This window comes from Bubalus bubalis, chromosome 2, assembly GCF_019923935.1.
Source record: "Bubalus bubalis isolate 160015118507 breed Murrah chromosome 2, NDDB_SH_1, whole genome shotgun sequence".
NCBI lineage: Eukaryota > Metazoa > Chordata > Mammalia > Artiodactyla > Bovidae > Bubalus > Bubalus bubalis.
In genome coordinates, this window is record NC_059158.1 from 70,061,311 (window position 1) to 70,080,317 (window position 19,007).

The window sequence follows — 19,007 nt, forward strand, 5'->3', positions numbered from 1 at the left end:
ATCCTTCTGAGACTCAGTTATTCCATCTGTAAAATGGTGGTAATAATAGTTTCTACCTTGTTGGGGTATGGCAGAGATTACACAGATACAGAATGTAAAGCATTTAGCACAGTATTAGCACACAGCAAGAAGAATCAAGCCTACTCTCTTGTGGACAGTTAAGATACCAACACCAGGCTGAGCATGTAATGGATATAACCTACCTCTCCATATCCTAACCTCCTCTTCACTTTCCTTCCCTCTTGTTCTCTGGGCCTCCATCAGCTTCTCCATATTGGTTAAGTGGTCCTTCTCTAATGAGGACAGAAGATTTTGGTCAATGCCAATTTTTTGAAAGAATTATATCTTCATATATTAAGAATTTCTTACTTGAGTTCATTGAGGATGAATGTCCCACAGATCTTAAAACAGACAGAAAATGAAAGAATGGGTCCAAAGATAGGAAATGGGATTATTTCGTAGCAGGAGGAATTAGGACAAAACAAAAAAGGAAACAAAGATTTATGAAAGCAAGTGAACCCAAAGCTGGTTCAGCTGCTTTTAGCCACAACTACAGTGTTTCTCAATATTGTTCCAACTGGAGCATCAACCCCTGAAAGTGTTTCAAACCACATTTTACTCCAGGACCCTCAATGCATGTTCAGTTCAGTTCAGTTGCTCAGTCAAGTCTGACTGTTTGCAACCCCATGAACTGCAGCATGCCAGGCTTCCCTGTCCATCAACAACTCCCAGAGCTTACTCAAAACTCATGTCCATTGAGTCAATGATGCGATCCAACCATCTCATCCTCTGTCATCCCCTTCTCCTCCCGCCCTCAATCTTTCCCAGCAACAGGGTCTTTTCCAGTGAGTCAGTTCTTCGCATGAGGTGGCCAAAGTATTGGAGCTTCAGCTTCAGCATCAGTCCTTCCAATGAATATGGACTGATTTCCTCTAAGATGGACTGGTTGAATCTCCTTGCCATCCAAGGGACTCTCAAGAGTCTTCTCCAACACCACAGTTCAAAACCATCGATTCTTCAGTGCTCAGCTTTCTTTATGGTCCAACTCTCACATCCATACATGGCTACTGGAAAAACCATAGCTTTGACTAGATGGACCTTTGTTGGAAGAGTAATGTCTCTGTTTTTTAATATATTCTCTAAGTTGGTCATAACTTTTCTTCCAAGGAGCAAACATCTTTTAATTTCATGGCTGCAGTCAGCATCTGCAGTGATTTTGGAGCCCCCAAAAATAAAATCTTTCCCATTGTTTCCCCATCTATTTGCCATGAAGTGATAGAACCAGATGCCATGATCTTAGTTTTCTGAATGTTGAGCTTTAAGCCAACTTTGCACTCTTCTCTTTCACTTTTATCTAGAGGCTCTTTAGTTCTTCTTCACTTTCTGCCATAAGGGTGGTGTCATCTACATATCTGAGGTTATTGATATATCTCCCGGCAATCTTGATTGCAGCTTGTGCTTCATCCAGCCCAGCATTTCTCACGATGTACTCTGCATGTAAGTTAAATAAGCAAGGTGACAATATACAGCCTTGACGTACTCCTTTTCCTATTTGGAACCAATCTGTTGTTCTGTGTCCAGTTCTAACTGTTGCTTCCTGACCTGCATACAGATTTCTCAACAGGCAGGTCAGGTGGTCTGATATTCCCATCTCTTTGAGAATTTTCCACAGTTTCTTGTGATCCACGCAGTCAAAGGCTTTGGCATAGTCAATAAAGCAGAAGTAGATGTTTTTCTGGAACTCTCTTGCTTTTTCGATGATCCAACAGATGTTGGAAATTTGATCTCTGGTTCCTCTGCCTTTTCTAAATCCAGCTTAAACATCTGGAAGTTCATGGTTCACATGTTGAAGCCTGGCTTGGAGAATTTTGAGCATTACTTTGCTAGTGTGTGAGATGAGTACAATTGTGTGGTAGTTTGAACATTCTTTGGTACTGCCTTTCTTGGGGATTGGAATGAAATCTGACCTTTTCCAGTCTTGTGGCCACGGCTGAGTTTTCCAAATTTGCTGGCATATTGAGTGCAGCACTTTCACAGCATCATCTTTTAGGATTTGAAATAACTCAACTGGAATTTCATCACCTCCACTATCTTTGTTCATAGTGATGCTTCCTAAGGCCCACTTGACTTCACATTCCAGAATGTTTGGCTCTAGGTGAGTGATCATACCATCGTGATTATCTGGGTCAGGAAGATCTTTTTTGCATAGTTCTTCTTCTTGCCACTTCTTCTTAATATTCCACTTATGTTAGGTCCATACCATTTCTGTCCTTCATTGAGCCAATCTTTGCATTAAGTGTTCCCTTGGTATCCCTAATTTTCTTGAAGAGATCTCTAGTATTTCCCATTCTATTGTTTTCCTGTTTCTTTGCATTGATCACTGAGGAAGGCTTTCTTTTCTCTCCTTGCTATTCTTTGAAACTCTAAATTCAAATTGGTATATCTTTCCTTTTCTCCTTCGCTTTTCACTTCTCTTCTTTTCACAACTATTTATAAGGCCTCCTCAGACAGCCATTTTGCTTTTTTGCATTTCTTTTTTTGGGGGATGGTCTTGATCCCTGCCTCCTGTACATTGTCACAAACCTCCATCCATAATTCTCCAGGCACTGCCTATCAAATCTAATTCCTTGAATCTATTTGTCACTACCACTGTATAATCGCTTCCCTTGTAGCTCAGTCGGTAAAGAATCTGCCTGCAGTGCAGGAGACCTGTGTTCAATCCCTGGGTAAGGAGGATCCCCTGGAGAAGGAAATGGCAACCCACTCCAGCATTCTTGCCTGGAAAATCCCAAGGACAGAGGAGTCTGGAGGGCTGAAGTCCATGGGGTCACAAAGAGTTGGGCACGACTGAGTGACTAACCTTTACTGTATAATTGTAAGGGATTTGATTTAGGTCATACCTGAGTGGTCTAGTGGTTTTCCCTACTTTCTTCAATTTCAGTCTGAATTTGCCAATAAGGAGTATGATCTGAGCCACAGTCAGCTCCCGGTCTTGTTTTTGCTGATTATATAGAGCTTCTCCCTCTTTGGCTGCAATGAATATAATCAATCTGATTTTGGTGTTGACCATCTGGTGATGTCCATGTGTAGAGTCTTCTCTTATGTTGGTGAAAGAGGGTGTTTGCTATGACCAGTGCGTTCTCTTGGCAAAACTCTATTAGCCTTTGACCTGCTTCATTCTGTACTTCAAGGCCAAATTTGCCTGTTACTCCAGGTGTTTCTTGACTTCCTACTTTTGCATTCCAGTCCCCTATAATGAAAAGGACATCTTTTTTGGGTGTTAGTTCTAGAAGGTCTTGTAGGTCTTCATAGAACCATTTAACTTCAGCTTCTTCATCATTACTGGTCAGGGCATAGACTTGAATTACTGTGATATTGAATGGTTTGCCTTGGAAATGAACAGAGATCATTCTGTCGTTTTTGAGATTGCATCCAAGTACTGCATTTCAGACTCTTTTGTTGACTATGATGGCTACTCCATTTCTTGTAAGGGATTCTTGCCCACAGTAGTAGATATAATATATAATATATATAATAATATATATAACTCAGATATAGTCATCTGAGTTAAATTCACCCATTCCAGTCCATTTTAGTTTGCTGATTCTTAAAATGTCGGTGTTCACTCTTGCCATCTCCTCTTTGATCACTTCCAATTTGCCTTGATTCAGGGACCTAACATTCCAAGTTCCTATGCAGTATTGCTCTTTACAGCATTGGATTTTACTTCCATCACCAGTCGCATCCACAACTGGTTTTTGTTTTTGCTTTGACTCTGTCTCTACCTTCTTTCTGAAGTTACTTGTCCACTGATCTCCAGTAGCATATTGGGCACCTACCAACCTGGGGAGTTCATCTTTCAGTGTCCTATCTTTTTGCCTCTTCATTATTGTTCATGGAGTTCTCAAGGCAAGACTACTGAAGTGGTTAAGCCATTCCCTTCTCCAGTGGACCACATTTTGTTAGAACTCTCCACCATGGCCCATCCATCTTGGGTGGCCCTACATGGCATGGCTCATAGTTTCATTGAGTTAGACAAGGCTGTTGTCCACGTGATCAGATTGGTTAGTTTTCTGTGATTGTGGTTTTCATTCTGGCTGCCCTCGGATGGAGAAGGATAAGAGGCTTATGGAAGCTTCCTGATAGGAGAAACTGACCGAGGGGGAACCTGGGTCTTGTTCTGATGGTGGGGCCATGCTCAGTAAATCTTTAATCCAATTTTCTGTTGATGGGCAATGCAAGTTAACATTGTAAAAGTACCGAAAAGTGTTACAGTAAAGAAACGTGCTTTATTTTGTTTACCTCATGTTATTGACCAATACACAACACTGACCAATAACATTTGGAGAAAGCCTCTACTATTGTTATATTGGAACTAGGAAACAGGAATTCCCATAAATAATGAAAAACTTTAGGGCATTAATGAACCATGGTAAAATTGATGGGCAGAAAAGTGGGACTAATATTTAGTGAGTGCCTATTATGTGATCAAAAATTATGCTAACTGCTCTAGAAATATTTGCTTTTCCCAATAAGGTTAAGATAATTGTTTTTAAGTGGTAGGGATATTTACAGTGCTTTACAAAATAATGTCATGGCACATATTAGCAGTCCTTAAGTGGGGACAGATAGCTCTTAAAAGAAGAAGAGTTTTGAGAACTCATGTAGCCCATCTTCATGCCTAAGAGTGGTCATTTTGTACTCACTGAGAAATTTGAAGATTCTGAAGTCTCCTTCCCCTCAATTCCCTGGAATGTAGCATCGTATGCAGACCTATGAATAGTCCTAGTTCCGCCACTTACTGGATACATAACCTTGAATAACATACTCCTTTGAGCCTGTTTAAATACTAGGAAAATAATAGCGTGTAACCTAAGTTTGTGAAGGCTAATATTACAAACCATACCTTATAATTGGTAGTCAAAAAATTGCCATTCTGTTAATTTGCAGTACTTATTCTTGCATCCATTAATCAAAATATTTTTCTCTTGCACCGTTATTAGAAGAGGTTATATGGAGTCCATAAAATAATATGCACTATTTCTATTTCCAACTTCTACCAACTGTGATTTGAAATACTACAATTTTGTGTATGTATATTTGTGTGTTTGTAGAACCAGCATATATTTAATAATGTTAAGTATATGTAATATTACATAAAACAGCAGTTTATGTATTGTTAAAGGAAATAACTACATTTTAATTTTTCTTTATATTCCTAGCATGGTCCCAGGTACACAGTATTTAGCTGTCATGTGAAATGAATGAAAATAATGGTGGTAAATTGCACTAAAATTATGTTTTATACAATATAATATAACAAGTGTAATTTATTAACAGGACATTTTGCACTGCAGAGCTAGCCAGGATAGAGTCAGACTGTGGCTTTTAAAATTCATTGCTAATTTTTGATGCCTTAGCAAACAGCCTATGCTTACAGCTCAGTCTCAGCTGACATGGGTACCAGAAAATTCAGTGACAAGACTCCTATGTTGGAGATAAGCATTATTCTATGAAACTATATATGGCTTCAGTTCTTTTGCAAGAAATTTGAATTTCCCTTCTAATAGATTGAATGTTAATATTTTGGTGTACTTCAACTCTTTATTTTCTTTCTTCTCTGTTTACTGTTTTACCTTTAGTGTTTTTCACCCTCATGCAGTAGAAAGTAGAAAACTGCCTCTTTTCGCTTTTTGAAATGTTTAAAAATCATTGATCATGAAACATTGAGAGGTGAAGCCAGGGTCAGGAAGGAGAGAGTACTGCACAATAACAGCTATTAACTTTGTGGAAAAGAACAGATCTTGATTTCAGTTCTAAGTATAGGCAGATGCACAAACAATAGCCATAAATTATGAGATTTCCCTTCCTTTCTTGTGTGTATTTGCCTACATTTCCAGGGAGACTGAACTGTGGGAGAGAGAGGTCCTTATACTACTTAAGTGAATAAAAGGTAAAAATGAGTTAGAGATTGAAAAATGCTGGTATACCAAAAAATGACCATATTTGGGGTATATTTTCAGATAGTGTTAAGGGAAATGGCAGGTGACCTGAGTTCAGGGCAACTAGACCCTCCATCACGTAGAAGGCGATGGCACCCCACTCCAGTACTCTTGCCTGGAAAATCCCATGGGCGAAGGAGCCTGGTAGGCTGCAGTCCATGGGGTCGTGGAGAGTCGGACACGACTGAGTGACTTCACTTTCACTTTCCACTTTCATGCATTGGAGAAGGAAATGGCAACCCACTCCAGTGTTCTTGCCTGGAGAATCCCAGGGACAGAGGAGCCTGGTGGGCTGCCGTCTATGGGGTCGCACAGAGTCGGACATGACTGAAGCGACTTAACAGCAGCAGCAGCAGCAGCAGACCCTCCAGCACTCACACATCTCAGTTGACCTGCCCCTTTCTACTATCAACCCTCTTTTTTTTTAGCTTCTTTTCTGTGTCTCTTTTTAACCTACCGTGTTGTGGTACTCAAACCTAGAATGCAGCATTTACTGCTTTATGATCTGAAAATAATGACAAGTTTCTTATACGTTCAACACATCCCGTGGTCCTCTGGGCCTTACCCAAGATTGCCGTTTATTTTATGTGTGAAAGCAACTGAAGAGTGCTCTCTTGCAGGAATGGAATGCTGTGGTCGAGACGCTGAAGAGTGAGGCGCTGGGGCTTCTCCTCTCCAAGGAGCATGTGCAGAGCGAACACCTACAGCTCTCTAACCAGAAACTGAATCAGCTTCAAGAGGAGTTTAGTCAGCTCATGGAGGAAAGGAAAAGCTGGTTAAAAAAGGCAAATGAGTTTTTTAACAGCGCAAACAAGGTGAGTGTGAGGTGAAGTTGGTCTTTTCAGGTCAAAAGAGCAAACCAGTATGAGATCTGTTACGTCAGCAGGCTGGCGCACATCACAGAAGTCTCGGGTCCACATAGAGTTTCAGAGTTGACAGCAGCAAAAAGGAGCTTTTAAAATATATTCCCCTCCGTAACTAAAACTAAGAGACTCTGTGCTTTGACATGTAAAGCATCACTTAAAAAGATCACGATTTTATCTTAGTGCTCTCATTGGTCTGTTTGAAGTGGACACCTGTGTGCCAACATGGCAGTGTTTCTCCTGGAGGAAGGGAATTATAAAATATATCAAGGTTAAAAAAATAAAACCCTGAAACTTTTAACAAAAAAGTCTTCCCATTTTTAAAATCCTCTTTGATTTATCACACAATGATACACAAATATTGCAGGCTTTTGGCGTGCAATCATAGAGTTCTGCCTGACTGCCCTGCCTTGGTTTGTCTTAGATTGGAGTATAGTTGATTTACAGAACTGTGTTACTTTCAGTTGTACAGCAAAGTGATTCAGTTATACATACATATATTTTTTTTCCAGATTCTTTTCCCTTAGAGGTTATTAAAAAAATACTGAGTATAATTACCTGTGTTATACAGTAGGTCCTTATTGGTTATCTGTTTTATATATAATAGTGTGTATATGTTAATGCCAAAGTCCTAATTTATCCTCTGTTCCTTTGCAAATCAGCCAAAGGAAAATATTGTCTTAGATTCTTTCCAGGCCTTTTTGAGTGGAAGAAATACTATTTCTCTTGTTTGATTCTTTTAAAATTGATTGTAGCTGGTGGCTCTGAGTGGTAATGTTCATGTGCTCATGTCACTTGAGTATCTGAGGATGGCAATATTTTTTGAAAAATTTTCTGCCTTTCTCAATTGAACATATACCTTCAAATTGCCTTATTGGAATTAATACCTTAAATTTCACTGTTGTTTTTAAAACTGCTCAGTATGGCAGGAAATGAATGGGGAACCCCCAAAAGCTAGATATATTGTGATTTAAGGGCATGACATCAACAAACTGAATACAATGTCCTGGTAGATATGAAAATTGTTACTTAATTTTAAGTTTGTTTACTAGTAGGAAACATGGAAAGCATGCATAGTAAAGTTCCAAAATAGAGATGCTAGGATTATGGTAGGGACAACATGTTAAAGAAATATTTGTCAAATTATTTGTTGCTTTGGCTTTCTTTGTTTTAAGAGAAGAAACAGACATATTTTCTGGAGCTGTTGAGCTAAGTAAATGATAAGTGCTGGTTTGACTTCTTTTCAACAGTACTATTTTTGAATAAGAGATTTTTAAATTTCTTATTCTACAAATTATACTCTTATTCCACGAAATGAGTTGGTCATCTGCCAGTTAATTAATGCTGTTTCTAAGGAAAAGAATTATAGAACATTGGGCTACAATGAAACAAAGTTTCAGCACAAGCCCTTATACTTTATAGTCCTGCAAAAAGTAGAATTTCTTTCTGTCTCATTCTCACTCTCTTACTCCTACTTTCTCTGCTCTCATTATCTGGTAACTTGACAGGGAAAGTTTTCATCTTACCTTATTCCTGGGTCTTGAATAAGAAGGAATGATATCTTTTGCAATAGTAATTTTTAAATAATTGAAGAATAGAGTGGTTACTTTCTCAAGCTTATATAGTAATTCAGGTCAAATCCTAACAAATCCTATTTCTTAACCCCAAAGACTTGACTTCTAGATCCCATTTCATCGTTTGAATGCCACAGCATTGAAGTTATAATTAGTTCAATTGGGACTTATCCATACTAAGTTTATCCATACTATAGAATTCTCTATAGCCAAGTGGTACTTACGTGTAGAATTCCTTCTCCCTTCTCAAAGCATCAGGAAAATAATTTCAAACTCCAAATCTAAGGATTCAGTTTGAAAGATGATGGAAAATTTTTACCTTAGCAAAAATAGAAGCTGGAATTTAGAAAGTGGACGTTTAAATCATGATTCTTGAAGTGAATTATTTACCATATTATTAATAAGCAATAAATGGTTAAATAATGCATGAGCTTCCCAGGTGGCACAGTGATAAATAATCCACCTGCCAATGTAGGAGGCAAAAGAGACGTGGGTTCGATCCCTGGGTTGGGAAGATACCCTGGAGTAGGAAACAGCAACCCACTCTGGTATTCTTGCCTGGAAAATCCCTGGACAGAGGAGCCTGGCTGTAGGGTCACAAAGATTTGGACACCACTGAGCACAGGCACATGCTAGGCCCCAGCTTCTAAGATGAAATAATATAGTGAGTAAATCCATTTAAATTAAAGAAAGAGACTCTTCTCGAGACTCGTAAATGGTATTTTTCTTTCTGATTTATATTGTTGAGCCTCCAAATTTTATAAAACTCTTACCCTATTTTGGGGCATAGCACTCATAAATAACCCTAGTTAAAATAAAGCACTGGATTTAAGACATTATTATAATTTTTAAATCCCTTAAAATACTTTTTTCTAGTCTGAAAGTTTTGTTTTCACTATTACAGTTATATTTTCATTTTACATCATCAATTTATCTCTGAAGCATTGAGCTTTCCTTCTGAAAATTCACTTCATTGTGCCTTGAGTGCGCCGGGGTTTTTTGATTGTGGTTGTCTACATCCTTAATGAAGCCATGCTGCCAACAGCCGGGAGGAGTCTGAGGCTTTTTACACAACTTTGTAGCTAACATGTTTGCTTGCCACAGTTCGTGGATGCTCACAGAAGACTCATGACTTCTGAATCAGTTTTGAAAGACTTCACTACTCAAAGCCAAAGCAGTAACCAGAGTGTCAGAGGTCACATCAGTTCCCCAAATCCCCGTTTCTCCTCCAGAGGCAATGCAGATGGGGCCCTCTGAATGAGGGCATCACTGCAGGGGAGAATCCTAAACTTGGGGAATTAGCTGTTTTGTAACAAACAGTAAGCAACCCTGCTCTTTGTCTCAGGGGAGGACATTTCCTCAACCCTGGAGGTTGCAAATCCAACACTAAGAATAGCCCAGGTAAAGAGGGGCCAGTGTCAGAGTAAGTATCCATCTTACTTACACACAGTAAGATGGATAGAAGCAGTGGGGATTTGCCCCTCATATGCAAATCTGGATATTGGCACTGTGAAAAAAACAGGACATCAGGGCTTAAAAAAAAAAAGAAGAAGAAGAAGAAGAAACTTGGGTGGCTCAGCTGGTAAAGAATCCAGCTGCAATGCGGGAGACCTGGGTTCAATCCCTGGGTTTGAAGATTGGGTTGGGAAGATCCCCTGGAGAAGGGAACAGCTACCCACTCTAGTATTCTGGCCTGGAGAATTCCATGGACTGTTTAGTCCTTGGGGTTGCAAAGAGTCAGGACTGAGCAACTTTGACTTTCACTTTTCACTTTACCTCGAAAACCAGTTTCATGCTTGATAAGTGAAATCGTTTTTTAGCAAGCAACCTCTTGTTCCAAGTTTGTTAAAGCTAAGCCAATATTCTTTAACTTCTGTGTCAACTACCAGTGTGAAAAAATGTTAGTGCCATAGGTAGTATATCAATTAGTGAATGTGACAACTTGAGTGTTTTGCTCAGTAAAAAGCAAAATATATGATTTTTAAAATAACCTTTAAGTTTTTTGAATTTTGTTAAAAAGGAATGAATGTCATAATCTCATCTGTAGAATGGACTATTCTTAGTAAGTTTTCCATGTCATATTTATTCTTTTTTCATCCAGGTTTTTATCATGTGTATCTGGTATATTATGTTGCAGTCATCAGGAAACCCCCTCTTTTCTTCTTCTTTCCTCCTCTTGTCATCTGTCCCTCTCTCTACCAATTCTATCCATATTTAGGGATGTTCTTATTTACTAGAGAAAAGTCACAAAAGTTTTTTCAAATTGAAGTTGCTAAATAGGTAGGGTGGCAAATTTATGAGAACAATTACCCTTTATCTTTAGGGATTCATTTATTTAATAAATATTTATTGACCAGCTACTGTGTGTCATGCACTGTTCTAAATGCCGGGAATATAGCAGAGAATAAAACATGCAAAAAGTCTGTAAGCCAACGTAACTCCAATTTGTGAAATTCAGTTAAGTATAATCACCACCTAATTGTCCACATTAGTAAGAGTGCCCCATTACCTTTACTCTGCAGCTTCAGGAGTGACATTGATTTCCTGTTAATCCTGCAAGGGGTCAATGATTACCCAAGGCTCCAGAGTGTTTCTTACCTAGAGAATGTCTCTGGTCTTTGGTTTGAAGTGTGATGGTTTGTGCCTGGAAAGAGCAATAGGTGGCAATGTTGGCACACAGGCCCATAGCAATAGTGTTGCTACTGGTGTTTTTCTTTTTCTTTTTTTAAAATTATGCTTGTTGTTTAGTTGCTAAGTCGTGCGCGACTCTTTTGCAGCCCAGTCTATGGACTGTAGCTTACCAGACTTCTCCCTCCATGGGATTTCCCAGGCAAGAATATGGGAGTAGGTTGCCATTCCCTTCTCCAGGGAATCTTCCCAACCCAGGGATCAAACCTGCATCTCCTGCATTGCAGCAGATTCTACCACTGAGCCACTATTATAGTAATGTTATGTCATTTTCAAGTATACAACACAATGATTCAACCTTTTTGTAGATTCAGTTCAGTTCAGTTGCTCAGTTGTGTCCGACTCTTTGCGACCCCATGAATTGCAGCGTGCCAGGCCTCCCTGTCCATCACCAACACCCGGAGTTTACTCAAACTCATGTCCATCGAGTCCATGATGCCATCCAACCATCTCAACCTCTGTCGTCCCCTTCTCCTCCTGCCCCCAATCCCTCCCAGCATCAGAATCTTTTCCAATGAGTCAACTCTTTGCATGAGGTGGCCAAAGTACTGGAGTTTAAGCTTTAGCATCAGTCCCTCCAAATAACACCCAGGACTGATCTCCTTTAGAATGGACTGGTTGGATCTCCTTGCAGTCCAAGGGACTCTCAAGAGTCTTCTCAAACACCACAGTTCAAAAGCATCAATTCTTGGGTGCTCAGCTTTCTTCACAGTCCAACTCTCACATCCATACATGACCACTGGAAAAACCATAGCCTTGACTAGACAGACCTTTGTTGGCTTTTGAATATGCTGTCTAGGTTGGTCATAACTTTCCTTCCAAGGAGTAAGCATCTTTTAATTTTGTGGCTGCAATCACTGTCTTCAGTGATTTTGGAGCCCCCCAAAATAAAGTCTGGCACTGTTTCCACTGTTTCCCCATCTATTTCCCATGAAGTGATGGGACCAGATGCCATGATCTTCATTTTATGAATGTTGAGCTTTAAGCCAACTTTTTCACTCTCCTCTTTCACTTTCATCAAGAGGCTTGTAGATTATACTACATTTAAACTTATTACAAAACATGACTTTATTTCCCTGTGCTATACAATATACCTTTGTTGCTTATCTGTTTTATACCTGGTAGCTTGTATCTCTTCATCTCATATCCTGTCCTATGCATCCCCCTCTGTCTCTCCACTGGTAACCACTGGTTTTTTCCTCTGTGTCTATGAGTGTGTTTCTGCTTTGTTGTATACATTCCTTTGCTTAATATTTTAGATTTCACATATAAGTGATAGTACAGAGTATTTATCATTCACTGACTTATTTTACTAAGGATAGTACTCTCTGGGGCCATCCACATTGATGTAAATGCAGAATTTCATTCTTTTTTTGACTGAGTATATAATATGTATGTTTACACACCATGTCTTCTTGTTTCATTCAGCTGTTCATGGACATTTAGATTGCTTCTATATCTTGGCTATTGTAAATAATGCTGCTGTGAACATAGGGTTTTCAAAATAATGTTTTCATTTTCTTTGACTATATACCCCATGGATTGCTAGATCAGATGACAGTCCTATTTTTAGTTTTTCTGAAGACGCTCCATACGGTTTTTCATAATGGTTGCACTAGTTTACTTTCCCACTGACAGTGCACAAGGGGTCCCTTTTCTCTACCTCCTCACCAATGTTTGTTATTTGTGACCTTTTTGATGGTGGCCATTCTAACAGGTGTGAGGTGATGTCTCACTGTAGCTTTGATTTTCATTTCTCATGATTAGTGATGTTGAGCATCTTTCATGTGTCTGTTGGCCATCTGCATGCCTCCTTTGGAAAAAAAACTGTAGATTCAGATCTTTTGCCCATTTATTGTCAGTTTTTGATATTGACGTATCAGCTGATTACACATGTTATATATTAACCTCTTATCAATCATATAATTCCTAAATATTTTCTCTCATTCAGTACGTTGTCTTTTTATTGTGTCAATGGTCTCCTTTGCTGTGTAAAACTTTTTAAGCTTAATTAGGTCCCAATTTGTTTATTTTTTGCTTTTGTTTCCTTTGTCTTAGGAGACCAATACAAATATATATAGATATGTTGCTATGATTTATGTCAAAGAGTGTTCTGCCTGTGTTCTCTTCCAGGAGTTTTAAAGTCTCAGGTGATACCTTTAGGTCGTCTTTAATCCATTTGGGATTTATTTTTGTATATGGTATGAGGAAATGTTCTAATCTCATTCCTTTACATGTAGCTGTTTAGTTTTCCCAGCACTACTTAATGAAGAGACTATCTTTTATCTACTGTATATTCTTATCTCCATTGTTGTAGATTAATTGACCTTGGTGTGTGGGTTTATTTCTGGGCTCCCTGTTCTGTTCCATTGTTCTATTTATCTGTTTTTATGCTAGTACCATGCTATTTTGATTACTGTAGCTTTGTAATATATAGTCTAAAGTCAGGGAGCATGATATTTCTAGCTTTATTCTTTTTTTTTCCCCCTCAAGATTGCTTTGGCAATTCAGTGTCTTTGTGGTTTCATATAAATTTTAGGATTATTTGTTCTAGTTTTATGAAAAATTTAATGAGTACTTTGATCGCATTAAATCTGTAGATTACTTTGGGTAGTATGGATATTTTAATAATATTAATTCTTCCAACCTAAGGAGACATTATGTCTTTCCATTTCTTTGTAGCATCTTCAGTTTCCTTCATCAACTTTTATAGTTTTCAGTCTTGTGTATTATAGTCTTTAACCTCCTTGGTTAAGTTTATTCCTAAGTATTATATTTTATTCTTTTTGATACAGTTTTAAATGGGATTGTTTTCTTGCTTTCTCTTTCTGATAGTTCATCATTAATGTATAGAAAAGCAACAGATTTATGTGTATCAATTTTGTATTCTGAAATTTTACAAGTGCTAGTGACGTTTTTCATAACCGGATCCAAATGGAGACTGAGTCATGTAACTCAAGAATCAGAGATACTCTCTTATCATTTTAGAATTAGCTACTGCATTTGGTGAGGCTATTTGCTAAATTACTCAACAACAAATGCAAGTATGGGTTGATTGTCAACATTGGATGATAGCTGGTTGGACAAGAGTTTCTCTGGTTACCAAATGTTGCTAAGAGTTATGAGGACATGGCATGAAATATAAACATAACACTTATTATTATAATTCATCTTGATCTCTTCAAATTTTCATCTTTCATGATTACCTATCATGAAATAACATGCCAGATTATATTTCTGGCATGTTCACAAAAGAAGCTGTGGTTAATGTGTATTGATCACTCAAAATCTGTTTATCATTGTTAGGGAATGTGGTTTGAACCAGAAAGAGATAAATATGCATTTTCAAGAGTGGAATAATATAAGCCTATATTTATATGACAACGATGATTGACCCTAAAGCTGTAAAACATGACTGATGGGTCACAAAGTTTCATTCCTATGCTTTCCATTCCCAAGCATATGATTTCATTGGAAAAAGAAAGCAGGGGAGACTGAGGCCAAAGCCAAATGGTCTGGTTCTTGGGTCATCAGCCTAAAGGCACAGGTGAAGCAAAAGTTGGGGTGACTGGAGGAACACACTAGAAACACTTTGAAATGTAGTAATTTTCACAGCTTCTCCTGCTTCTGCCATCACTGCTGAAAAGTTGATATCTTTTTTTAAAGAATGATGTTGCTGTTTTAAGATATTTACAGCAATACAAAAAGTAATGCCTATAGCAGCATTATTGTTTCAGACAGAAGCCAAATAATTAAGCACTGAGTTTGGTTAATTTTTAAAAATTTATATACACACTGTTCTACCTTTTTCAATATAGATATGTTTTAGGCCAGATGTGAGAAACAATTAATTAAAATGGTCCAGTGTGGTACAGATTAAAAGAAGAAATGTATCCAAGTAGAAAATAAAAAAAAATATTATTCAGAAGAAATTTGCTGAAGTGATGGAAATGAATTCAAGAACTTAAGCTAATTGTCATTAGACATCAAGAATAGTGTAATTGCTTTCGGTTTCATAATTCTTAGCAACCTCTGATTTCTCACTTTCAGAACAACTTCCATTTCTCTTAGAAAAGCAACTTCCTTTTACTCCCTCCCTTCTTCCCCATTTGCATTCAGCTAGAAATGGCAACCCACTGCAGTATTCTTGCCTGGAAAATCCCATGGACGGAGGAACCTGGCAGGTTACAGTCCATGGGGTCGCAAAGAGTCGGACACGACTGAGCGACTTCAGTTCACTTTCACTTCAGTATGTTATGTACCCTGTATAACCCAGTGTTGTCATGCAGTATATGGATACTTGAGGTAAAGCAGTGAGAAATAAAATCCTTTTCTTCAAGACCCCGTCAGCCTCACTTGGAGGAGAGACAAGGAAGCAGAAGTGTTGTGTGCTGTGGGAGAAGCCATGATGGAGTAACCCTAGGGCAAGAGGGAACATAGACGAGATCCTTAACCTGACCCAGGGAAAGTGTCAAGCAAGGCTTCTCCAGAGGAGCTACCAGTGAGCTAAATTTGGAAGACTAGACATGAAGGGATTTGGGGAAGGCTACACAGTATAACACTGTGCCATGTTTGGGGAACCTAAGGTAATTTGTTTTGCCAAGAGTGTAGGGTATAAGCTGAGAGAAATGAGAGGCAAGGAGTAGAAGAGGCAAGGGTTAAGAGGTCTTGAATAGCAGGCTATGAAGTTTCTATCGTATGCTCCCTATGAGGGACAGGGAGGCCTGGCGTGCTGCAGTCCATGGGGTCACAAAGAGTTGCACACCCCTGGGTGACTGAAAAATAACAACAATTAGCATATGATTATTAAATATCTATCTAAAATAGAAAAGTTAATCAAAATCAAGGAACACCTTTAACATCTTAACATTTTTCATAAAAGCCCACAACTCAATCTATATTTAATAGTCTTATAATCGAGACATTCAGTTTTGTTGCCATTCACCCATGAATATCTTTCACAGCACTGCTATCAACTGACTTCTAAGGCATGGATGTATGCATAATTTTAGACTGTTGATCTCCTCCATTGGCAGTAAATACATTCTTACTGGTATTACAGATATTTCTGGATAGATTTACTTCCCTTTGCTAAATTATACTTCCTTCAGGGTAGGAAATGTCAATTTTGTGTTCACCAGGACACCCAGCACAGTGTCTTCCAGGTAGTACATGCTCAATAATTATTTGAATGATTAAAAGCAGCAGAATCTTAGAAAACATGGAGCTTCAAGGCGAACTAACTATATTACATTGTTCGTAAGAGATTGTTTTGATCCAAGTTAGTTGAGATTAGATCATTCTGAAAGATAAAAGCTTCGTTACTTTAATACACAGGAGCACAAATTTCAAGTTCAGTGTCTGTGTCATATCTGAGAAGGAAAGTAGTGAGGTAGTTCAACAATTATAACTAATACAATTATGTAAAGTTTAAAAATAAAATAAAATTTAAAAAATAAATAAATAAATAAACTATCAAAAAAAAAAAAGAAGAAGAAGACTTGCCATCACCCATGTCAACTCCTCTGAGAGGTCTTCAGGCAGCATTAATTGCTTATTTCTTATTATTCCCAAAGTATTTCTCTGTGCTCCTTAGAGATAGATTGTCTTAATCATCTTTGTCTGCCACCTAGTGTACAAAACAGTTTATTGAATAAATGAATAAACGGTTGACTATGTGATGAATCAATTTACATTTTGAACTTGAGTTTACTCTTTTCTAAAATGGTCTAACAATTCTTATCTACTTCAGGGAATATTCAGTAATGAAAGTTTTTAATATCAGTGATAAATGTAGAGAATCTTTGCAGGGGAGAATTGGAGTGTAAATAAATAAATGAAATTGCTGGGTATTAAGAGAATACTTAGAAGCATTTGCTAGGATGACACTTTTTTTTAATTTTATTTTATTTTTAAACTTTACATAATTGTATTAGTTTTGCCAAATATCAAAATGAATCCACCACAGGTATACATGTGTTCCCCATCCTGAACCCTCCTCCCTCCTCCCTCCCCATCCCATCCCTCTGGGTCGTCCCAGTGCACTAGCCCCAAGCATCCAGTATCATGTATCAAACCTGGACTGGCAACTCGTCATTGAAACATGTATAATATCATGTATGAAACGAGTTGCCAGTCTAGGATGACACTTTTGTAAAAGGATATAATGGATTTTGGAGCCAGGCTGCCTGGGCATGAGTCTAGTCTCAGACATTTGTCAGCTCTGTGACCTAGGGCAGTTACTTAACTTCTCTGTGCATCTGGCTTTCTAATCTGTAAAACAGAAATAATAATTATATGTATCTCACAAGAGTCTTTGCTTTACCTAAATGAGTTAATACGTGACTAGTGCACAGAGCAGCCAGGCACTCACTATGTGCTAGTCATCATTTGTCCTTGTGTGTGCGTTTAATACTGCACTTGCCACTCTAACACGGCCTCAAGTGCTTTTGCTCAGTTTCATACCTGCCGCTCATAGCAGAGTACATGCGCCATAGATTTCAATAAATATTTGTTGAATAAGTGAAAAAAATAAGTGCTTCGCACATTACAAATGGATGTATTCAATGTTAATATTCTAAAGATCATCCTAAAACCATCTAGGTCAATTTAGATAAAAAGAAATTATAAATCGTAAATCATAAATCATAAATTATAAATCGACTAGCTTGCTAATGTTCTACTTTGGGGTCTAGTTTATACATCTCTAAGATGGACTCATCTCAGAAAAAGTAAGAAATGGTCAATACGTAAAGTTCCTCGCCCAGCAGCAACAAACTTGAAGAGCCAGGAATAAGCCAGAGCAACAGTAGGAGGCAGCAAATATGGGGAGCTGACAATTATATCACCTTGTTGGCCCTGGCCTCCATGGCATTTGCAAGCTTGCACAAGGCCTGAATTAGGAATTAGCTTGCCAAACTGGGACCCACCAGAAGTTATCTCGGGTGATATTTAAGAAAAGGTGCTGACGCTTTGGTTTTATTATTTTTGTTTTAACTAAATGCAGAGGAAAATTGAATCTCTACAGATCAAGTGGAATTCAGTGCTCTGATCAGAAGCTAAATTTTGTATATAGGTTCTAACCAAACTCATTCTCCAGCCTTTGGATTCATGAAAGGAAATGTTCAGGGTTCCGCAAGTGTTTCTTCATTTTGTTTTGTTTGTTTTCATGTTGATTTCTCTTCAGATTAGTCAAGAAGTAAACAGTATTAAACATCTCTGTGAAACAACATGATATAAGAATTATGCTGATGATTCATGGTTCCTGCTCAACATAATTAATCTCATAGATATTTTTAAACGACTACAATGTGCCAAGTCTTGATATCATCTCTGTTTGATTTGGTGCAGCCTGCTTTGGATCCCGTGCTTAACAAGGGAAAAAGGAAAGATATTTATTAGCATCTTAGAGCACAGCCCAAGCAACTCCTTACTCTTTCCCAAGCCTGGGCCAAAAGAGATGATTCGTCTCCTCCTTGTCTTCTTAAGAACTGAGTGGTACCACGTAAAATAGGCAAAAAGAGCTAGAACCCAGAGGGAGAAAATGTTATCTTTGTGCTTATATCCTTGTTTATTCTAACCTACACAAAAACTGCTATTTGACCATCACACAAAAGGTTTGTAGAAAAAGGGAGATGTGAAGGAAAGAAAAACTAAATGTGAAATATTCATTCCAAAGGCATTTACGTGGAGGTCACACTGTTCTTGCCAGAAATAACCCATTCTGTACCATGTGTGCAACGGAGAGATTCTTTCCAGACTGGATCCAGTATATCAGGTTCCTTACAGATCTAGTAAATACACAAGCACTCGGTTCTATTCTGGGGGTAGTTTAAGTGAGAACAATGATACTCAGATCATTTTCTACATGGAAATAAGAG

At 38.2% G+C, this 19,007-nt stretch overlaps 1 protein-coding gene across 11 annotated transcripts in view; it reads left to right on the forward strand.

The window, feature by feature from the left end:
* The window catches only part of CCDC141 (coiled-coil domain containing 141), a 213,691-nt gene that overhangs the window by 112,188 nt on the left and 82,496 nt on the right, over window positions 1-19,007 (forward strand). For all 11 annotated transcript variants that reach the window (XM_044932914.2, XM_044932920.2, XM_044932926.2 and 8 more), the window contains one exon: window positions 6,623-6,817. In XM_044932914.2, the coding sequence (XP_044788849.2) occupies window positions 6,623-6,817 (195 nt within the window). The remainder of the gene's footprint in view (window positions 1-6,622; window positions 6,818-19,007) is intronic.